Here is a 15,910-nt window from a genome sequence, read left to right as displayed (position 1 = left end):
TCTCACGTGCTTAATTCATTGACATTACAATTGTTTAGGATAAAAGTTCAGGTTCGGAATTACAGTTAATTAAGTCGAATGATTAAATGAAGCGGTATTATGATTACAAGTATAATATATTTTAGTAAGTATAACTTAATATCAAACATCTTTAATTATCAATGTGGCAATTAAAATACCAAAACAATATATTTATTTATATAATAATACATAATTTATGCCTTTATTTAGACAAATTCTTAATGAATATTAAATTTTAGTAACTGAATTTGTTTGGACATAATATTAAAAGGATTTTGTTCAGTCCTGTCTCATTCTCATCACATACCATGCTAATAAACTGATTTTTAGACTTTACTTCTGTCCGCCCCTGCCGTGCTTCTGTCATAATATTTTGTCGCCTGCAGTCTATGTTACTAACGCTTTTTTTTACAGTATAAGATTTGGACCATGCAATTATAAACTTTTAACTATAATTTTATTAATTATCATGAAATAAATGTGGACATAGTGTTCTTTAGTTAAAACCGAAATAGTTACTATGTAACTTCTTATTAGTGATAGTGATAGTGGTTGTTGCTTTTGCATGGGATTATAAGATTGAAAAGGGTAAGAGAATAAGTAAACGTTACACTATTATATATTATCTTATCGTTTTTAATTTGTAGTAATTATGTTCTTGGCTTATTTTCTAAATAATATTACAATTTTAGGGCATCAAAATGGATATGATATCCGTATATAACCTTAAATTAAAGGCCTTATTGGAGAAATTACTGGAGTCGCAATTACAATTAAAAGATGATAGAAACATTAATATACTCCTGTCTTACTTATCTGGTAAAGATAACGCAGGTCAGCAGCTTACTTAAACATTGATGTTGATATTGACCTTCATTTAGAGCAAATACCTAACTTGGCAAATGTCTTCCACCATAATTACTATTTATATCAAAATTTAAAGATAAAATCCCTTTTTGATGGCGTATCACACATTATTTATTAATCTCCCTTATAACTAATAGTTTATATTTATAATTTGCTATTAGTGGGAAAAATTATAAATAATATATCTAATATAGAAAAATATAAGAAATCGCTACAGAATGAAGTGGTATAGAAAATATAAAAATAGACAGTGTTTCATTAAGAAAGTAATGTTTTAAAGTTGACTAACATTGACATTAAATTTTCAATGTTTACCTATAAACACTAACATTGCACGGAATTTTATCCTAAGGACAGAATTTTATTTTAATTTAAAATCCATTTAACACATTCATTTACTTACCTAAATTTGTTTTTTTTTCAGAGTTGGGAGAAGCATTGCTTAATTTACCCATATTAGTAGAATGGGTTCAAAAAGCAGTTGAATATTGGGAATCGTTAAATAATCCAGCCTTACCTGTTGTTTTATCGTTTACGTTTAATTTAACCGCGTTATTGGTAAAATGCGAGTATAGATTTTACTTGTTCTCCTCAAAAGACTATATTTTAAGACTATGCAATATCTTAAAATCAACAGTACCACTTCCTCCTTCAAACAAATTAGCATACATTAAATTATTAATCAGTTTGACATCACATAAACCTGGTCTAAACTGGTTGATTACATCACAATTTTGGAAAGATGGTGTTAACTTTTGTTTTACATCAGAGACTGTTTACGTACAAAAAGAAGCATACACATTTGTGTACTGTCTCTTAAAGAATAGCACCGAAGCATGTGATCATTTTTGTTCCATTGTAATAAAACAAATTTTAAGTCAACTGATAAAACCAAGCAATCAAAATTTAAATTGTATCAACGATCTTTCAGCAGTACAAGAAATAATTCACATTTTAAAACTCGTAACCTTTATACTTCAGTCGTTCATTAAAGATAAAACATTTACACCCCAAAGACTCAAACTTCCTGCAATCTTTATAAAAGATATTAACTTAGAACAAATTATTTGTAACCTCATGTTAACTCTAAGGGAACCCGAATTTTACCATGAACTGGCTAGCTTGATGTTGGTTTTAAATCATTTAAGTCTGATCATAGAAAATCAAATTGATTCAATTCCTACAACGGAATTAAGAAAATTGTACGTAAAAAATTTACAGCTTCTAACAGATCACATGAACACTTGTTCAGTTGATCAATTTCTTGTGATGTGTCATAACGGAGAACTTTACTGGAATGTTCTGCGTCCTCATTTGCCCAAATTAGATGACATAAAGGCTAATAAATGCGATATGTCGATGTTGTATCTCATCATTCATTCAGTTCCACTTTATTCATTAGCAATTACATCTTGTTCAAAAAGTATTATAGAAGAAGAAGACGAAATAAAAGAATTGTTCTATGAAGAAGTGATAGCCTCCATGTGTGAATCCACCTTACGAACAGTTTACAAAATTAGAGACAAGTGTATTAAAGACGAAGATCAACTCTTTTACATCTGTTACAAGTGTTTATTAAATGTAGAAAGATGTCAAATTTTCTATGATAAACCTGAAGCTACTTCAATATTCCGTTGTGTATGCCATTCATACAAAGACATTATCGTTTCTTTGAAAGATAAATCCGGATTAGTTTCAAAGTTTATGAACAGAGAAAATTTCCTATGCACCATCATGAACGTTATCACGAAATTCGTTACCAATTTCGACATTACGTGGACCGATGCATTTGAAATAGTCTGTTTAATAGATGCCTGTCTGGACTATCTTAATTTTATGAACTGGTCCCCTAAGGTATGTCTTCCTAGTTACAAAAGGTTTTCAGTTAATTATTAAGTATTGGGATAATTTAAGAAAGTTAAACAATAAATATTACTGTTCTATCTTAACAGATTGCTTTGGGAAGTTTAAAAATGCTTAGAATTTTAATATCGAAAGGTATGACACCTAGCATGGTGCTGTTGTCTGATCAGGCTTACGAAACACCCCTTGCTACCGTACCAGTGATTCTTTACAACAAATTGCACGATCCAAACTGGGAAATTAGGGACACATCTCTCGAAGTTCTGCACACTTTAGCTATTATAGCTCAAGACAGTAAGTCATCTAAATCATAAGTTTAAATAAAAATAAGAACTGAATTGTTTTAGAATTTCCATCGTTTCAAAATATAATAATGAGTTCTAATGTAACTTCTTTGTTAATTATAATTTGTACTGGCGATGGAGAAAGTTACGTGAGGGCGAGTGCTTTAAAGTGCTTACAAGAACTGGCTAAAATTCAACAAATTTGGACAAAAATTCTTGTAAACGAAAATTTACCTGTAAGTTGTTACTAAAAAAAGGTTTTTACAATTTTTACATTAAATTCTGTTTTGTTACAGAATAAAGTCGTAGAGATATTTGAAAATGAAACGGAAGCAATAGTTCGCAGCGAAGCAGCAACCTTAATGGAAGTGATATATCATTATCATACCATCCAGAGTGAGTTGTTGCATCAGGTGTATACTGTAATGTACTATGCAGCGACTATGGACCTTCACTGGGAAGTACAGGTGAAAGCTTTGGGCTTTTGGCAAACATTGATTTTTAAACAGCTGGTAAACCAAGGTATGATTGATGGCACGTTTCCTAGCGTTACGTTTTCAAAAGAAAACCGTAAAATTGTCACACTAACCGAAAAAGAAATCCAATCGCGTCTTATCAAAGTTTTACACTATTTAAGCAAATGCGGCTGCTTAGCCGTATTATTAAATGCAATGCATGAAAGTTCCGATCTTGCTGTCAATAAAAAGGCTGTTAAAGTGACAAAAAAACTTCTCGAAGTTCTTAGGAACCACAGCATCATTCCTTCATCGACAATTAAGTGCGATAGTCCTTCATCACCAGTCTGTTCTCTTAATAATGACATTTTCGAAGTGAAACTTAACTCACCAACATCTTTTGCTAATTGTTCGTTACTTTCTGATAACGTCATAAACCAAATAGTAAGTTCACATGATTCAAGCTTACTCTCGAACGTTTATGTGTGTGACTCGTCAAAAGCTTTAACGAGTTCAAATGTTGTTAAACAAGAAATTAAAGTGGTACCTCCTTTTGAATTTCTCGAATTCACTAAGAGGGATTTGGATCTGCTCATTGTGGAGAGGCAGCAGTGGTTGAATAAATTGAACGATTTGACGTCACTTCTTGATGATATGTTGAAGAATTATGGCGATTTTAATTATGTAAATGAGATGGATTGTTATTAGTTTTTTAAGTGTAATTTTCTTGTAAGTTGATTCATACCTAGGTAGGGATATTATTTTATATGCAAGAAAACATTAAAATATCAAAAAATCACTCAGATTAATGCAAATAAATTTTTATTACATGTTTTATCTGCATATCACTTTCAACAAACACAACAAAAACAAAAAAATAAGAATGAAAAACACATTGTTAAATAGAAAATGATAGTCTTTTTTTAATCACAGTTTACGAGAATGTAAAATCCTGAAATCTTTTATTATTTGCTTGACATACCTTCTTAAATTTTAACCCTTTAATGACACTGCTCCTATTACCCGGTTTTTCGATGCGTCCCTTATAGATCTTTTGTTTATTTCGGGAATTAAAAGAAGAGTACGACTCCTGAACACTAACGGGTGGTAAAGATGAATTTTGTAAATCCAAAAGTTCATTCTCTGTTAAACGAGGAGCAGAAGGGAGAACTCTGCGAAGAATTATTACAGCTCTACGTTGTTTCGTGTCTTCTGGCCTTACACAGTGTGTAATTTCATTAGCAGCAAATCCACTGAAATATTATGATCACAAAATTTGTTCCAAAGTATATATCGATAATTTTAGTTTGAATTTACCTTATGGAAGTTACAACCCCTCTGGGTAATGGTACACTTAAAAAAGGTTCACTACATCTGATAGGCCTAAAATAAAACTTGCAACCAAAACATAAAGCAGATTCAGCAAATAAGTTGACTGATAGAATGGGCCTGTCAAATATATGCGGGGGGTCGATGTGAGAGACGATACAGCCCTTTGGTTTATAATCATTAATTGTAACACTATTAATAAAGTTTGGCGGAAGAATTTCGTATAAAATTAAAGGATTTATTACGTATGTGTATATCCACAATGGAATAGGACTTATGAAGTTTTTTGGATATAGACATTCTGTAATTTGATTTTTAGAATTAGTTGCAGAAATTTGAAAGCCATAAGTATATCTCTCTCCAAAAAAATATCTAAAAGGAGCGACATTTCACTAAACTTTTAAAAAATGTCATTTTCATTTGTAATTAATATGAATTTAGTATTTTAAAAATTACTTACTTTTTCCTTAGTAATGTTTCATCAGTTGTCCACTTTGTATATTTTCCTTTAACCTGTGCCTCTTCAATTACTTTTTCAACATGTGACTCAATAATTTTGCATTCATTATCAGAAAAAATAAAAGGCTGTTCAATGCTATTTACCAGTTTTAAAAACGTATCTTCGTTTTGAATCTTTGCTACACTCATTGCGGTGGTTTACTAATTCATTGTTTATTTTGTTTATTATGCAAATGATTTTATTTACTGCAAATTTTGACCATAGTTTTACTATGTATTTAAAGATGGAAGGTCAAAAAATCACAAAAAGTCATTAACGATTAAAAAAGATAGATAAGATAATTGGATAATAGTCAAACCAGTTTTTTTTGTTATTAATATTACCATTTATTCATTTTTCAGTTATTTAAATAAGAAGCAGAAATATTTAGAAGTTGATGTACCTTAAACCTAATAACAAGAGACAATAAAAATGTGCCACTAATATTAACAACATTAGGAAGATCACAAAAATGACAGTATAAATAATTAATTGTTAATCAATGGTATTTAATCTGTTTATTGTAATATCAGTTCGTCGATTTAATATTTCAATAACTTTTCTTGGAGGAAAATTGATCACACCAACTTCCTTTAATGCCTGTGGTCTTTGGTCTTCAACTCCTGTTGCTCCTTCCAGAGCTATTAAAGTTTCTCTTAATAAAAGAGCAGATCCCTTTGAAAGATTCAAAAGCGAACAGGTTTCCTCCATTCTGAAATATTTAATGCAGTACATTACTTTCATTATCAGATAAAAGTTAACCCTTATATTGAGACTAGTATATGTAGAATTGAATTAAAACTTGCACAAAAATAAAAAAAAAAAAGAAACCGATGCAATTAAGATTTTCAGCTCATATCACAAAATCTCTGTACATTTAGAGCAACCTTATAGAAAGATAAAAGTAAACGTAAATGTAAAAGTTTATTAGTTTTACAATGCCTTTGACTTACCTCCAAAAATAAATTTCTGGACTATTCGTATATTGTGAAAAAAGAGGAAATAAATTCCTTGTTATATCATATTTAAGTTGTAAGGCACCGCCTTCGTTGAATCTGTTTTCCATTACTAATTCGTCGAAAAAGAATTCGTCCAATTTTTTTGCCAAATTTTTCCATGTAGCCGCAAAAAGTTTACTAGTTAATTTCTTTTGTAGTTGATGTAGTCTAATAGCTAATATTTCAAATATTGGACATGCAGATGGAGTTAAGGAAAAACTGCGAATATCTTTATACTTTGTAATTGAGCCCCACCTTAAAGTATATTAATTTATATGTATAGATCACATTAAAAATTTAATTAAAAGCTTTTGCAAAAACTCAATAAGTTACTATTTTATTAATTTTAAAATTTGTTGAGTTTCAATTGAATTGCAAATAAATAAATTACTTTAAAAACTTTTAACTTAGAACATTACATTATTATTTCATTGTTTAATCAAAGAAGATTATGTTTGATATTTTCACCTACGCTTCGTGTCTGTAGTCTCTACTTCTAGCTCTGCATTCCATAAAAACGGATTCTGATATGTTGCATATTAAATCAATCCGCATGTGACGATATAAACTTAACGTATCTGCGAACACTGAGTCTGTGTCTACCTCGGTTAAAACATTTTCTTCGTTTGCATCACAAAAATCCACTGAGTTGTTCATACATTCCGCATCTTTTAACTGATTTTTGTAGTAGAACAAGTTTAAAAAATGCTAAAAAATAATTTATGGTTTAGTTTTTTGATCTTAAAGTAAATACAGAATGGAGATGAAAACAAAACAGACTTACTAACATTGATCCCCAATCTATCAATACGTTTTCGATATAAAATAAGGTGTTGACAATCATGGGAACTCTGGATTCGACTATGTTTCCCTCTTCTGCATGAACCAATTGCAGAAGCCTTACTCTAAAGTCGTCCAGCAGTTCTAACTGCAACTCTAAGAATTGCAATCGATGACCGGGTTGAGGTAATAATTCATATCTATCAGTCATTGTTTGCAATAAAGTTATAAACATGTCAGCACACGTTGTTACTTTAAAGTCGTCGATATCAGTTAAAATTGATTCAAAAGCTTCTGGAGAATTAGGTGACAACATAAGATCCATTTTTTCAGTGGCGTCTTTGGTTCAAAGAAACCGTATTAGGTGTATATTATTTTTTTTTTCATGTAATTGTTATAATTATTTTTCTGTTCGTAATGTCGACTTTTATAAATATACTTACATTTTTTTTCCATTGATAGCCATTTAACAAATATTTGTGGTTGTGTGAGAACACAAAGTATTCCAGGTTGAATTGGTGGATAGCCATAGCTCTCTCGTAGCTCTTTATCAAATCCTAAAGCCTCATCAATGCTATGGGAAAAGGTGAAATCATCATACTGTAATGTAGGTAAGTCAGAATTTAGTTTTTCTACTGCTAACTGAATTAATCCTCGCATCAATTCAATCTACATGAAAGTAAAAATTAATTTTATTAGAAATTACTTAAGTAAAATGTGACAATTTACTTTTGTATCAATATAGTGCATCCCCATTCTGTCAGCTACAGGTTGAATCCATTTTTCAACAAACTCACTATGATCTCTAATCCAGGTAAGTATTTGGGTGAAATACCTGAACATGAAAAGAGAAATTAAAAACAAAAAATAGATTATCAACTTAAGATAACCAACCATTCAGGTTTGTCAACACGATTGGTCTTTCGTGGACCATAAAAGTGATACAAAAATCGTTTCCTAAGAGGGCTACTCATCAGTTCTAAGGGTAAACATAAAGGCATAAAGTCAGAAAGTATACCTGACTTTTCTTCCCCAATTTTAATTTCCTCAGGTGGTTGAATTTGCAAAAGATACTCAACTACAATCTGCAGTTTATTTATATTATTCTGGGAAGGTTCTTGCAAAGAAAGATTAACATTTACAAATGGCCATTTTACTGTTTTTAACACCTCTTCAAGGTCTCTGAAATTTTTATTAAGTTACACTAGCAAACCTCAAGCATTAAATGTAACAGTGCTACTTTTGCTCAATGTATTTTGTGATAAAAATTAAACACTAATTAATGTGGTCATACTTAGTAAATTTCTCTTTTAATATATTATGCCAATGTAGTATAACTTCCTTTAGGTGTTCCCTTAAATTACGTGCTGTAGAGTTATAAAGGTGCCTGTTAATTTCACATAGATTTGCATAAATTGTTGCACACTGTTCATCATCTTTTTTTGCCATTTCTTTTTGAAGTGCTACACTAAAATTATTGATTTTAAAACATGTTGTTTACTAACATTTATGATACGTACTTTAACTGCTCTATCCGCTCTAAAACTTTATAATATTGAAGTGTACATTCTAATCTATTGAGTTTATCTAAATTTGATTCAAAATATGCCACTGGCTCTCGAAACTTCTCTAAATATTGATCTAATACATTTGTTACCGTTTCAGCCTCTTCTAAAACAGTTTTAATTTTTTCTGTATTACTTTCAATGTTTCTTACAGACTGTGCTATAGACGAAGAATCGTTGTTTAAATCTATCTAAGATTATAAAAGGAGTAATTTTAATAAAAGAGGCAGCAAAATGTTACTTATATTTACCTCTTCACGAAGACATGCCACTTTTTTTTGATATTTTTTCTGTAGTTGTCTACATCTCTCAGGGTCTCTAAGATCATCACTAAAGCCTTTATAAAAGTTTTTTAAGACATCCTTATGAATATGGGCCATTTTGCAATTACCATAACCCTAACACTAACCTCTATAATGTGTATCTTATCACTAATAATTACTGCTTCTATAAACTTTAGCTAAAAAAATATTAACAAACGATATAAATAAAACTATAACCTATATTCCTAGAATAATATGCCCTTTGACATGTACAGGTTAATGGATTATTGAAGTGTCAAGCATATCAAGTGTCGACATCGAGTGTTATACATACGGAGCAGGAGCTTGATACCACCTGACACATTAAACACTACTTACACATAACCTGTAATTTTTAAATAATTTTCTGCTGTTATAAAGTTTAGTATTAAACACATTACAGTGTAATTAGTTATCAAAAATGTGAAAAGGAAGCCTCATGTGCAGTGTAGTAATAGTTATTGTACAATAAAAATGAATTAACCATGGATGCAAAAAATTGTGAGGAGACAGGTCTTGCAACCTCTGAAGCTTTGTACAAACTGCAAAATGAAATAGAGCAAGTCCTTATTCAGTTTAAATTATCGCAAAAATCTCGGTAATCCCCTATTTAAATCTAATATGTATAATTGTTACACTTAATTTTAGTAATTCTAGGTCATGGTTGTTTTCTGCACTTAATCATTCTAGTCAACATACTACCATCAACTGGGTCTCAACACTATTATTGATTCTCTCATCCTTTTTATTTTTGTTTTCCTATTTTATTCATCCTGTGACAGAGGTTTTGATTTATCAGTCAGTTTTTATTTTAATTTTAACAATAATTAGTATCATAATTGAAGTAAATGACAATAAATTGAGACATAATGAAATATTCAACAGAGCCCAAAATCTACTACAACAACTACGAACTGACTGTAAAAATTTAAAGTGGGTCACATCAAACTATCCTCATCTCTTATCTCCCTATTCTCCATGCATTACTCTACAGTGGACTTATAGAGATGGTAAATTAGTTAATTTACCATGGGCTCTTTTGGTAAAAGGTGATTTGATATTGATACGTCCTGGTCAGATAGTACCTGGGTACTGTGAGGCAGTAGATAAAAATTCTGATTTTCCTTTGTTACATTTGAAAGAGGTTTACGGGCCATCGTTGCCTACAGCCAATGAATTCTTTAGTGTGGCAAAAATGAGGAAACCGTTACAAAACAAAAAGTACAGACTTTTAGAAACACCATATTTGCATAATCTTCGAATTGCTTTAGAACAGTCATTAGATCGACCAATCACCCAATATAATCAGCAAAGACATCTTTTGATGATCAAAATTGGCGAACAGTTCATTGTGCCTTCTGTCTTAGTTATAATTTATGTAATAAATTTTGTACGGTACATGTATTTGGAGCATTATATAGGAAGCGTTCATTGGATAGACTCTTTCGTCTTAGTACCTGTTTGTACTGTTTTACCTTTATTACCCATTATTTTCCCTATATTGTGGAACCTCTTGAATTGTTATGGAATGGCAAGGTAATTTATAGTGAATAACTTTTTATTACACTATTTAGCAGGTATACCAAACAGTATATTTTTAACCGTAAATTTATAGTGCTACAAATTTTTTAAAATTTAATTAGAAATCGGGTATTTACGAAATTACATCCGAAAATTGTAAAAAAGTCATATTGGGCAGACAAAAAGATCAATTTTTGCAAGCTATAAAGAACATTCATTTCAGATACAATTAAATAGAGTATAAGATTCCCATGCATTTTTTTCACTAAGTAGACAAATGACGCTCTTTTGTAATTGTTAATTATACTATTTTATTGTTCTAAAGATCATTAGTCTCATTGGTTTCTAAACGCTATTCATAATATAATAACGAATTTTTTTGTTCTTAGGTTTCAAGTATTTTTTAATGAGTCCAAAAAGTTGCAGCCCACTGAAGAGGACTTTTTTGAGGAAGAAGAAGACAATAAGTTGTCATACCCAATAGTAAATTGTAATTGGATAAGTATATGGAAAAATTTTGTAAAAGTTTTTAAAGGAGATGGTGATATTTTAATGAGGACTGCTAATATTGTGCATGTTCTTGGTTCCATCACAGTATGTTCATTTTAATATACTCTAAGGAAAAATTAGTTAAAAACATAAACAAGTTTGGTGTGCCATTTTTCAATTTGTATTTTTTTACTAATTCACTTACGTTAAGGAACGATTTTCTGGGTGTAATGGTCGGGTCGGTCGTGGTCTTATAAGAGTCCTCCTCCCTCTGTAATCTTTGATTTATAGGTTTGTGTAACGTTACAGAGGAGAGGAGTTCGTTTGCACCTAATCCAGGAAGATCATCCCTTAATAATTAACACCTGTTATAACCGCATTTATTTCTATTTATTAAACTACCTTTTGATTATAGGCCTTTTGCTGTGTTGACAAGAAGGGGGTATTATCTTGGCCCAACCCAACAGCAGAAAAAATATTTTTTCTGCGTAATTCTGATAACGTATCGCGCACATCAAGGTGTTATATTTCTGTTTTAGAAACTAAAATTATTTGATACTTTTTCTCTTTCAGTTTAGCTAATTTAGGGGAATTAAGTGCTGATAATGATAGCATTCACGACGACGATGCAGTACAGCATCAGCCTCGTTCTGAGGATTACCGTGAATCGTCTCATGCCGAAGTATTGGACCTTACACGCGATCATAAAGACCCTTTTAAGCTTTGTTTTGATGATATGAACTGGCGCAAAAATATCAGTTCGTTAAAACCTCTTGGTCTGGCTGTTTTATTGAACACTTGTAACTTGGATACTCAGGTCTGTTTCGTAAATTTGCTGCAATAATTTCTTTTTTTTAATGTGTATGTGTGTATTCAGGAATATTACACCCAATTCTGTTCGCATATAACGTGTGAAGCTATGTACAACGAAAATTTAGTGCCTGTTGCCAATCGAAGATGTTTATGTGAATTGGCCAAAGAAATTGGTTTTTCTAGTGATGCTCAAAAGGCTTTCTCTTTAGAGCAACAATTGTCGACGTACCGTCACCTGGTAAAAGCAAAAACATATCAAGTTAAATTAACTATTATAAAACGTTGTTTATCTTTTTTCTTCATTTAGCAAACAGAAATGGTTCGTAGAGACAACAAGTATGCTAGGTCTTTACAAATGCAAACAAAGTTAAAGTTTCCCTTTCCTCATATGTTTGCCGTTATTGTAAAAGAACTGAGTTCCGGGTCCACTCAGCTCCTTTCACAGGGAACAGCTGATGTAATTTTGGATTCCTGCGTTGACTATTGGGACGGCCAAGACCTGTGCACGTTAACTCAGGCTGACAGGAAAAAAATTCAGGATTTCTATCAAAGGACAAGTTTGACAGCTTATTGTACTGCTTTTGCTTACAGGTAGACTCAATTTTTTGTAAAATTTTGTACAACTTTTATTACACACATAAAAATTGTTCAACTTTTTAAAGGCCTGTAAATAAAGCTGTTAACGAAAAATTAGGAAAGTTATACTTGGAATTACCAAGTGATAGTCGTCACCTGTATTTAAGTCATCGTAGCCCATCTCCTATACATTGGGAATGTAGACCTGTGCTAGAGCCAAAAACAAGGACACCATTGGGACCTTTTTGTAGTACTGGTGGGCTTTTTTTATCATATAATATTAAGCAAGCACTTATTACATGAATACACGTTTTATGTAGAGTTACTACATGTTTTTAGATTCACTTTTGTGTAATGGAAGTCCGGTTTCGGACATTTCTGATGCAGACAGTTATTTTGAAATGCAGTGCAATCAAGTTTTTATTGGAATGGTCACTATGCAGTATCAAGTTATTTCTGATATGGTAAATTTAAAAGAAAATTAAATTATACCATGCGTGATATGTAATTTCAGGTTCACTTAATAGACCAATTGGAAGCAGCTTGTATTCGTTTTGTACATTTTAGTAAAGAAAACGAGCTAAGATCTAGGGTGTTCAGTGAGAAAATGGGGCTAGAAAGTGGATGGAATTGTCATATATCTTTACTCAGTGATAGAAGCAGGTATGTGGAATCATCTTTTTTAGAATGTAATTGTAATTCCTTTCTTATTAATTTGTTAATTTTTTATCTTGATATACTATGCAACAAGTTTTTTAAATCCTTTTTTTGCATATTTACCTAATCTATATTAATTTAAACAGACAATAGCAGACAGGCATTTTAATTAAGTATCCTAAATTATCTCTATATAATCATAATTTTATAATTCTGAGATAAACTTGAAAGAAAGTATATTTTTAGTCTACACTTATTTACATGCAAATGACTTAAAAGGATTATACATTTAACTTTGTTTCATTAACAAACTGTTTAGGAAAAGTAACAATAAAAGAATTAATAAAAAAATCAATAATAAGTAAGACGAACATTTTTTGTATGCTAGTAGAGGCTTTATCTGAGAAAACTTGCACTGTAGAATAAATTTCTTGGCCTGTAATAATATTTTTACTAACTGACCATGATGAGGCATACAGAGTGTCCCACATGACTTTAGGTGAAAGAAAATTACAAACTTGAATGTTGTAGTTGGAAAGACAGATCAATTTTATGTTAATTTTCAAATTTATAATTAAATACAACTTAATACTTTTAACAGTAAGGCTATTGTGGGATACCCTGTAGATTGAGTTTAAGAGTGAGAACATATCGAGCAAGTAAAATAATCTTTTATACCTTAGTGGTGTTTATAAGTATAAGCAGGTGTACTAAATATTACAGTTTCGTAATGATTCTCACTGTTAAACTTGATCTATCATCTCGATACTCAGGCCGCCGAAGCCTTCGCTGTTCATTCTCTCCACACTCTTTTGTTAATGTTCGTCTCCGTCATTAGAAGGGACAGTGGACCGCTCGAATGCTGGGCTAACAACGGAACTTTGCGCGTTTGTTCGCCGGACTTATTGCCCAAACGAAAACAGCACATCAATAGAATCGTTAGTTCGACTACTTCTGACTCTGCGAGGCCTCTGTTAGACAACACTAGGTACTATATTATGTTTGCTCTTAGGCATTACACGCGAACAGTTTAATTACTGGCCTAGTAGCAAAAATAGTATAGATAGACAAGTTTGAAAAGCATTAATATATCATGTGTTAGTGTCTTCATTATGTTCATTGTCCTAGTGCTTGAACGTTTTAATATATAACACACATTTTTGCTTATTATTAATTTGTTTGGCTAATATACTGAACTTTTTGAATTCATCACCCTTCATAATGATTAATACTACGTTAATAGCAAAGAAAATTACAACCAGAAACATTGATTTTTAAATTGAAATTAAATACTTTTGATGTTATACTTCTTTTGGGTTGTTGAGAGTAAAATTTTAGCTTGCAATGGAAGTTGCGCGCGCACAGGTAACGAAAAATGGTCATAATCGAAAGGATTGTTTAAATAAGTACATAATTAATTAATACACCAAAGAAGTATAATTTCTAACGCGTACTATAGATACGGACACAGACGAGTTTTTTAAATATTCAAAACCAAAGAAAAAATATTAATGTAAGAAAATTTGTAAAGAAATATTTCCTATTTAAAAATGCATGTTAAATTTTTCAAATTTATTGACTTACTGCTTTAAGTGCTTTCTGCCCACTATAATTTCTGCTAGAGTGTGCTAAAAAAATAATGAAAGTAGCAAATAGAAATGTGAGTTATGTCTAGCTTTTAGTTTATTATCAAATATAATTATGTATTTACGTCTCACTCTCGTTTATTAACTTTAGTTAATAGTTAAATTTGTTGCATTTAATGCATTGGTTTAGAATTTTTCTTTAATAAATTTAGAATCGCTTACCTGCAAAGTAAAATAATTAGTATTGTTATTTATAAACATACATTGTATATGGTAATGGTGAACAAGTAGAAATCATTTGACGCATGCGTAATTTTTTAATAAGATTATATTTCAGAGATTAAAGAAACGAGGATGTTTAAAAAAGTAATATCAATTTACAGAACAATAGTATATATTGAAATATTAAAAAAAATCCTTTAAATAATTTGCTTTTGCAGCTTCTTCATTACTTTCTTATTTTGATTTCTCATTTCATTTTTCATACATTTTACTTTGTATTACCTACCTTTACTACAAAAACAAATAGTAGTAAAATAATAAAATTATAGCAATTTGGATTCGTCAAAGATGCTAAGTTATTCTGCACCAAGCGCTATAAATGTAGAATATTCTGTTGTCAAGTTTGAAGAGGAAGAAAAGGAGTCTAACATCAGGGAAATAGAGAGTGATGATCCGGAGCAACCTTTACAAGAAATTAAAAACACCACTAGTCAGGACAGTGTCCAGATTCGCACAGTAGACTTAAATACTTCTCATGAATGGCAATCGTTAAGCTGTCTCACAGATAGTTCTGATCAAAGTGCTCCTATAAATTTTGATATGAGCAACAGGGTAAGTAAAAAAACGTAGTGTCAAATTTCAAGTTGATAACACTAACAGTTGCTGAGATAATCAATTGTGATATAAAACAGCCAGCATACGAAAAGTTGTCAAAAAGATTCCGGTTTACCTTATTTAGGCACCTACAATGTCTAAAATATACAAATATTAAAATTGTTCTGTCTGTTAGCGAATTCTGCAAAAACTATTGAAAGGATTTTCATAGATCTTTCACCACTGGTTAAGATTGTGGGAGTAGTACAAGGTTGGTTTTGTTTTGAAACGACATTAAAAAAAACATAAAAAACAAGGTAAAAATGATAAGGACGTTTACTGTGCAATTGATTTTCAGTTTTCTACATTATTTTATTTATATTTGATTTTAATTTAAAATTTGTATTTTTTGTTAATGTAAAGTAGTTTTTAAATTGTAATAATTCAAACCATTACAGGGTGAAAAGGTAATTAATTAATCAAACTATC

General features: G+C 30.8%; 3 protein-coding genes across 6 annotated transcripts; 2 read left to right on the top strand and 1 right to left on the bottom strand.

Annotated features, from left to right (window-relative positions):
• Positions 1-32: 32 nt before the first annotated feature.
• LOC108742240 lies at positions 33-4,287 on the top strand. 2 transcript variants are annotated; one of them, XM_018477362.1, is made up of 7 exons: positions 33-124; positions 436-609; positions 714-855; positions 1,313-2,742; positions 2,841-3,045; positions 3,099-3,271; positions 3,332-4,287. In XM_018477362.1, exons 3-7 carry the CDS (start codon positions 723-725, stop codon positions 4,196-4,198), a joined length of 2,808 nt encoding a protein of 935 aa, XP_018332864.1. In that variant the 5' UTR covers positions 33-124; positions 436-609; positions 714-722; the 3' UTR covers positions 4,199-4,287. The 2 variants fall into 2 exon arrangements, with proteins under 2 accessions (XP_018332864.1, XP_018332875.1); XM_018477373.1 differs by lacking the exon at positions 33-124 and having other exon boundaries at positions 267-609; positions 714-840.
• A 90-nt stretch (positions 4,288-4,377) lies between these two features.
• LOC108742506 (RINT1-like protein) lies at positions 4,378-9,172 on the bottom strand. Its single transcript, XM_018477748.2, has 12 exons — positions 8,913-9,172; positions 8,617-8,852; positions 8,391-8,564; positions 7,991-8,278; positions 7,826-7,931; positions 7,540-7,765; positions 7,101-7,435; positions 6,789-7,024; positions 6,272-6,571; positions 5,280-6,030; positions 4,808-5,191; positions 4,378-4,743 (listed from the first exon to the last, which is right to left on the bottom strand). The coding sequence occupies exons 1-10, from the start codon at positions 9,039-9,041 to the stop codon at positions 5,814-5,816; spliced, it is 2,247 nt and encodes a 748-aa protein (XP_018333250.2). The 5' UTR covers positions 9,042-9,172; the 3' UTR covers positions 4,378-4,743; positions 4,808-5,191; positions 5,280-5,813.
• A 107-nt stretch (positions 9,173-9,279) lies between these two features.
• Positions 9,280-15,781, top strand: LOC112906484 (transmembrane protein 94). Of its 3 annotated transcripts, none has more exons than XM_025980680.1 (12): positions 9,280-9,561; positions 9,621-10,499; positions 10,874-11,078; positions 11,389-11,492; positions 11,547-11,790; positions 11,851-12,024; positions 12,094-12,377; positions 12,449-12,618; positions 12,702-12,826; positions 12,877-13,025; positions 13,858-14,007; positions 15,157-15,781. In XM_025980680.1, the coding sequence occupies exons 1-12, from the start codon at positions 9,449-9,451 to the stop codon at positions 15,455-15,457; spliced, it is 2,898 nt and encodes a 965-aa protein (XP_025836465.1). In that variant the 5' UTR covers positions 9,280-9,448; the 3' UTR covers positions 15,458-15,781. The 3 variants fall into 3 exon arrangements, with proteins under 3 accessions (XP_025836465.1, XP_025836464.1, XP_025836466.1); XM_025980679.1 differs by having other exon boundaries at positions 9,612-10,499; XM_025980681.1 differs by lacking the exon at positions 13,858-14,007 and having other exon boundaries at positions 9,612-10,499.
• The last annotated feature ends 129 nt before the right edge of the window (positions 15,782-15,910 follow it).

The sequence above is a fragment of the Agrilus planipennis genome, unplaced genomic scaffold, assembly GCF_000699045.2.
Source record: "Agrilus planipennis isolate EAB-ADULT unplaced genomic scaffold, Apla_2.0 scaffold3, whole genome shotgun sequence".
Lineage (NCBI taxonomy): Eukaryota > Metazoa > Arthropoda > Insecta > Coleoptera > Buprestidae > Agrilus > Agrilus planipennis.
The sequence above is the reverse complement of the archived record's forward strand: the minus strand, read 5'-3'. Positions and strand labels throughout refer to the sequence as shown.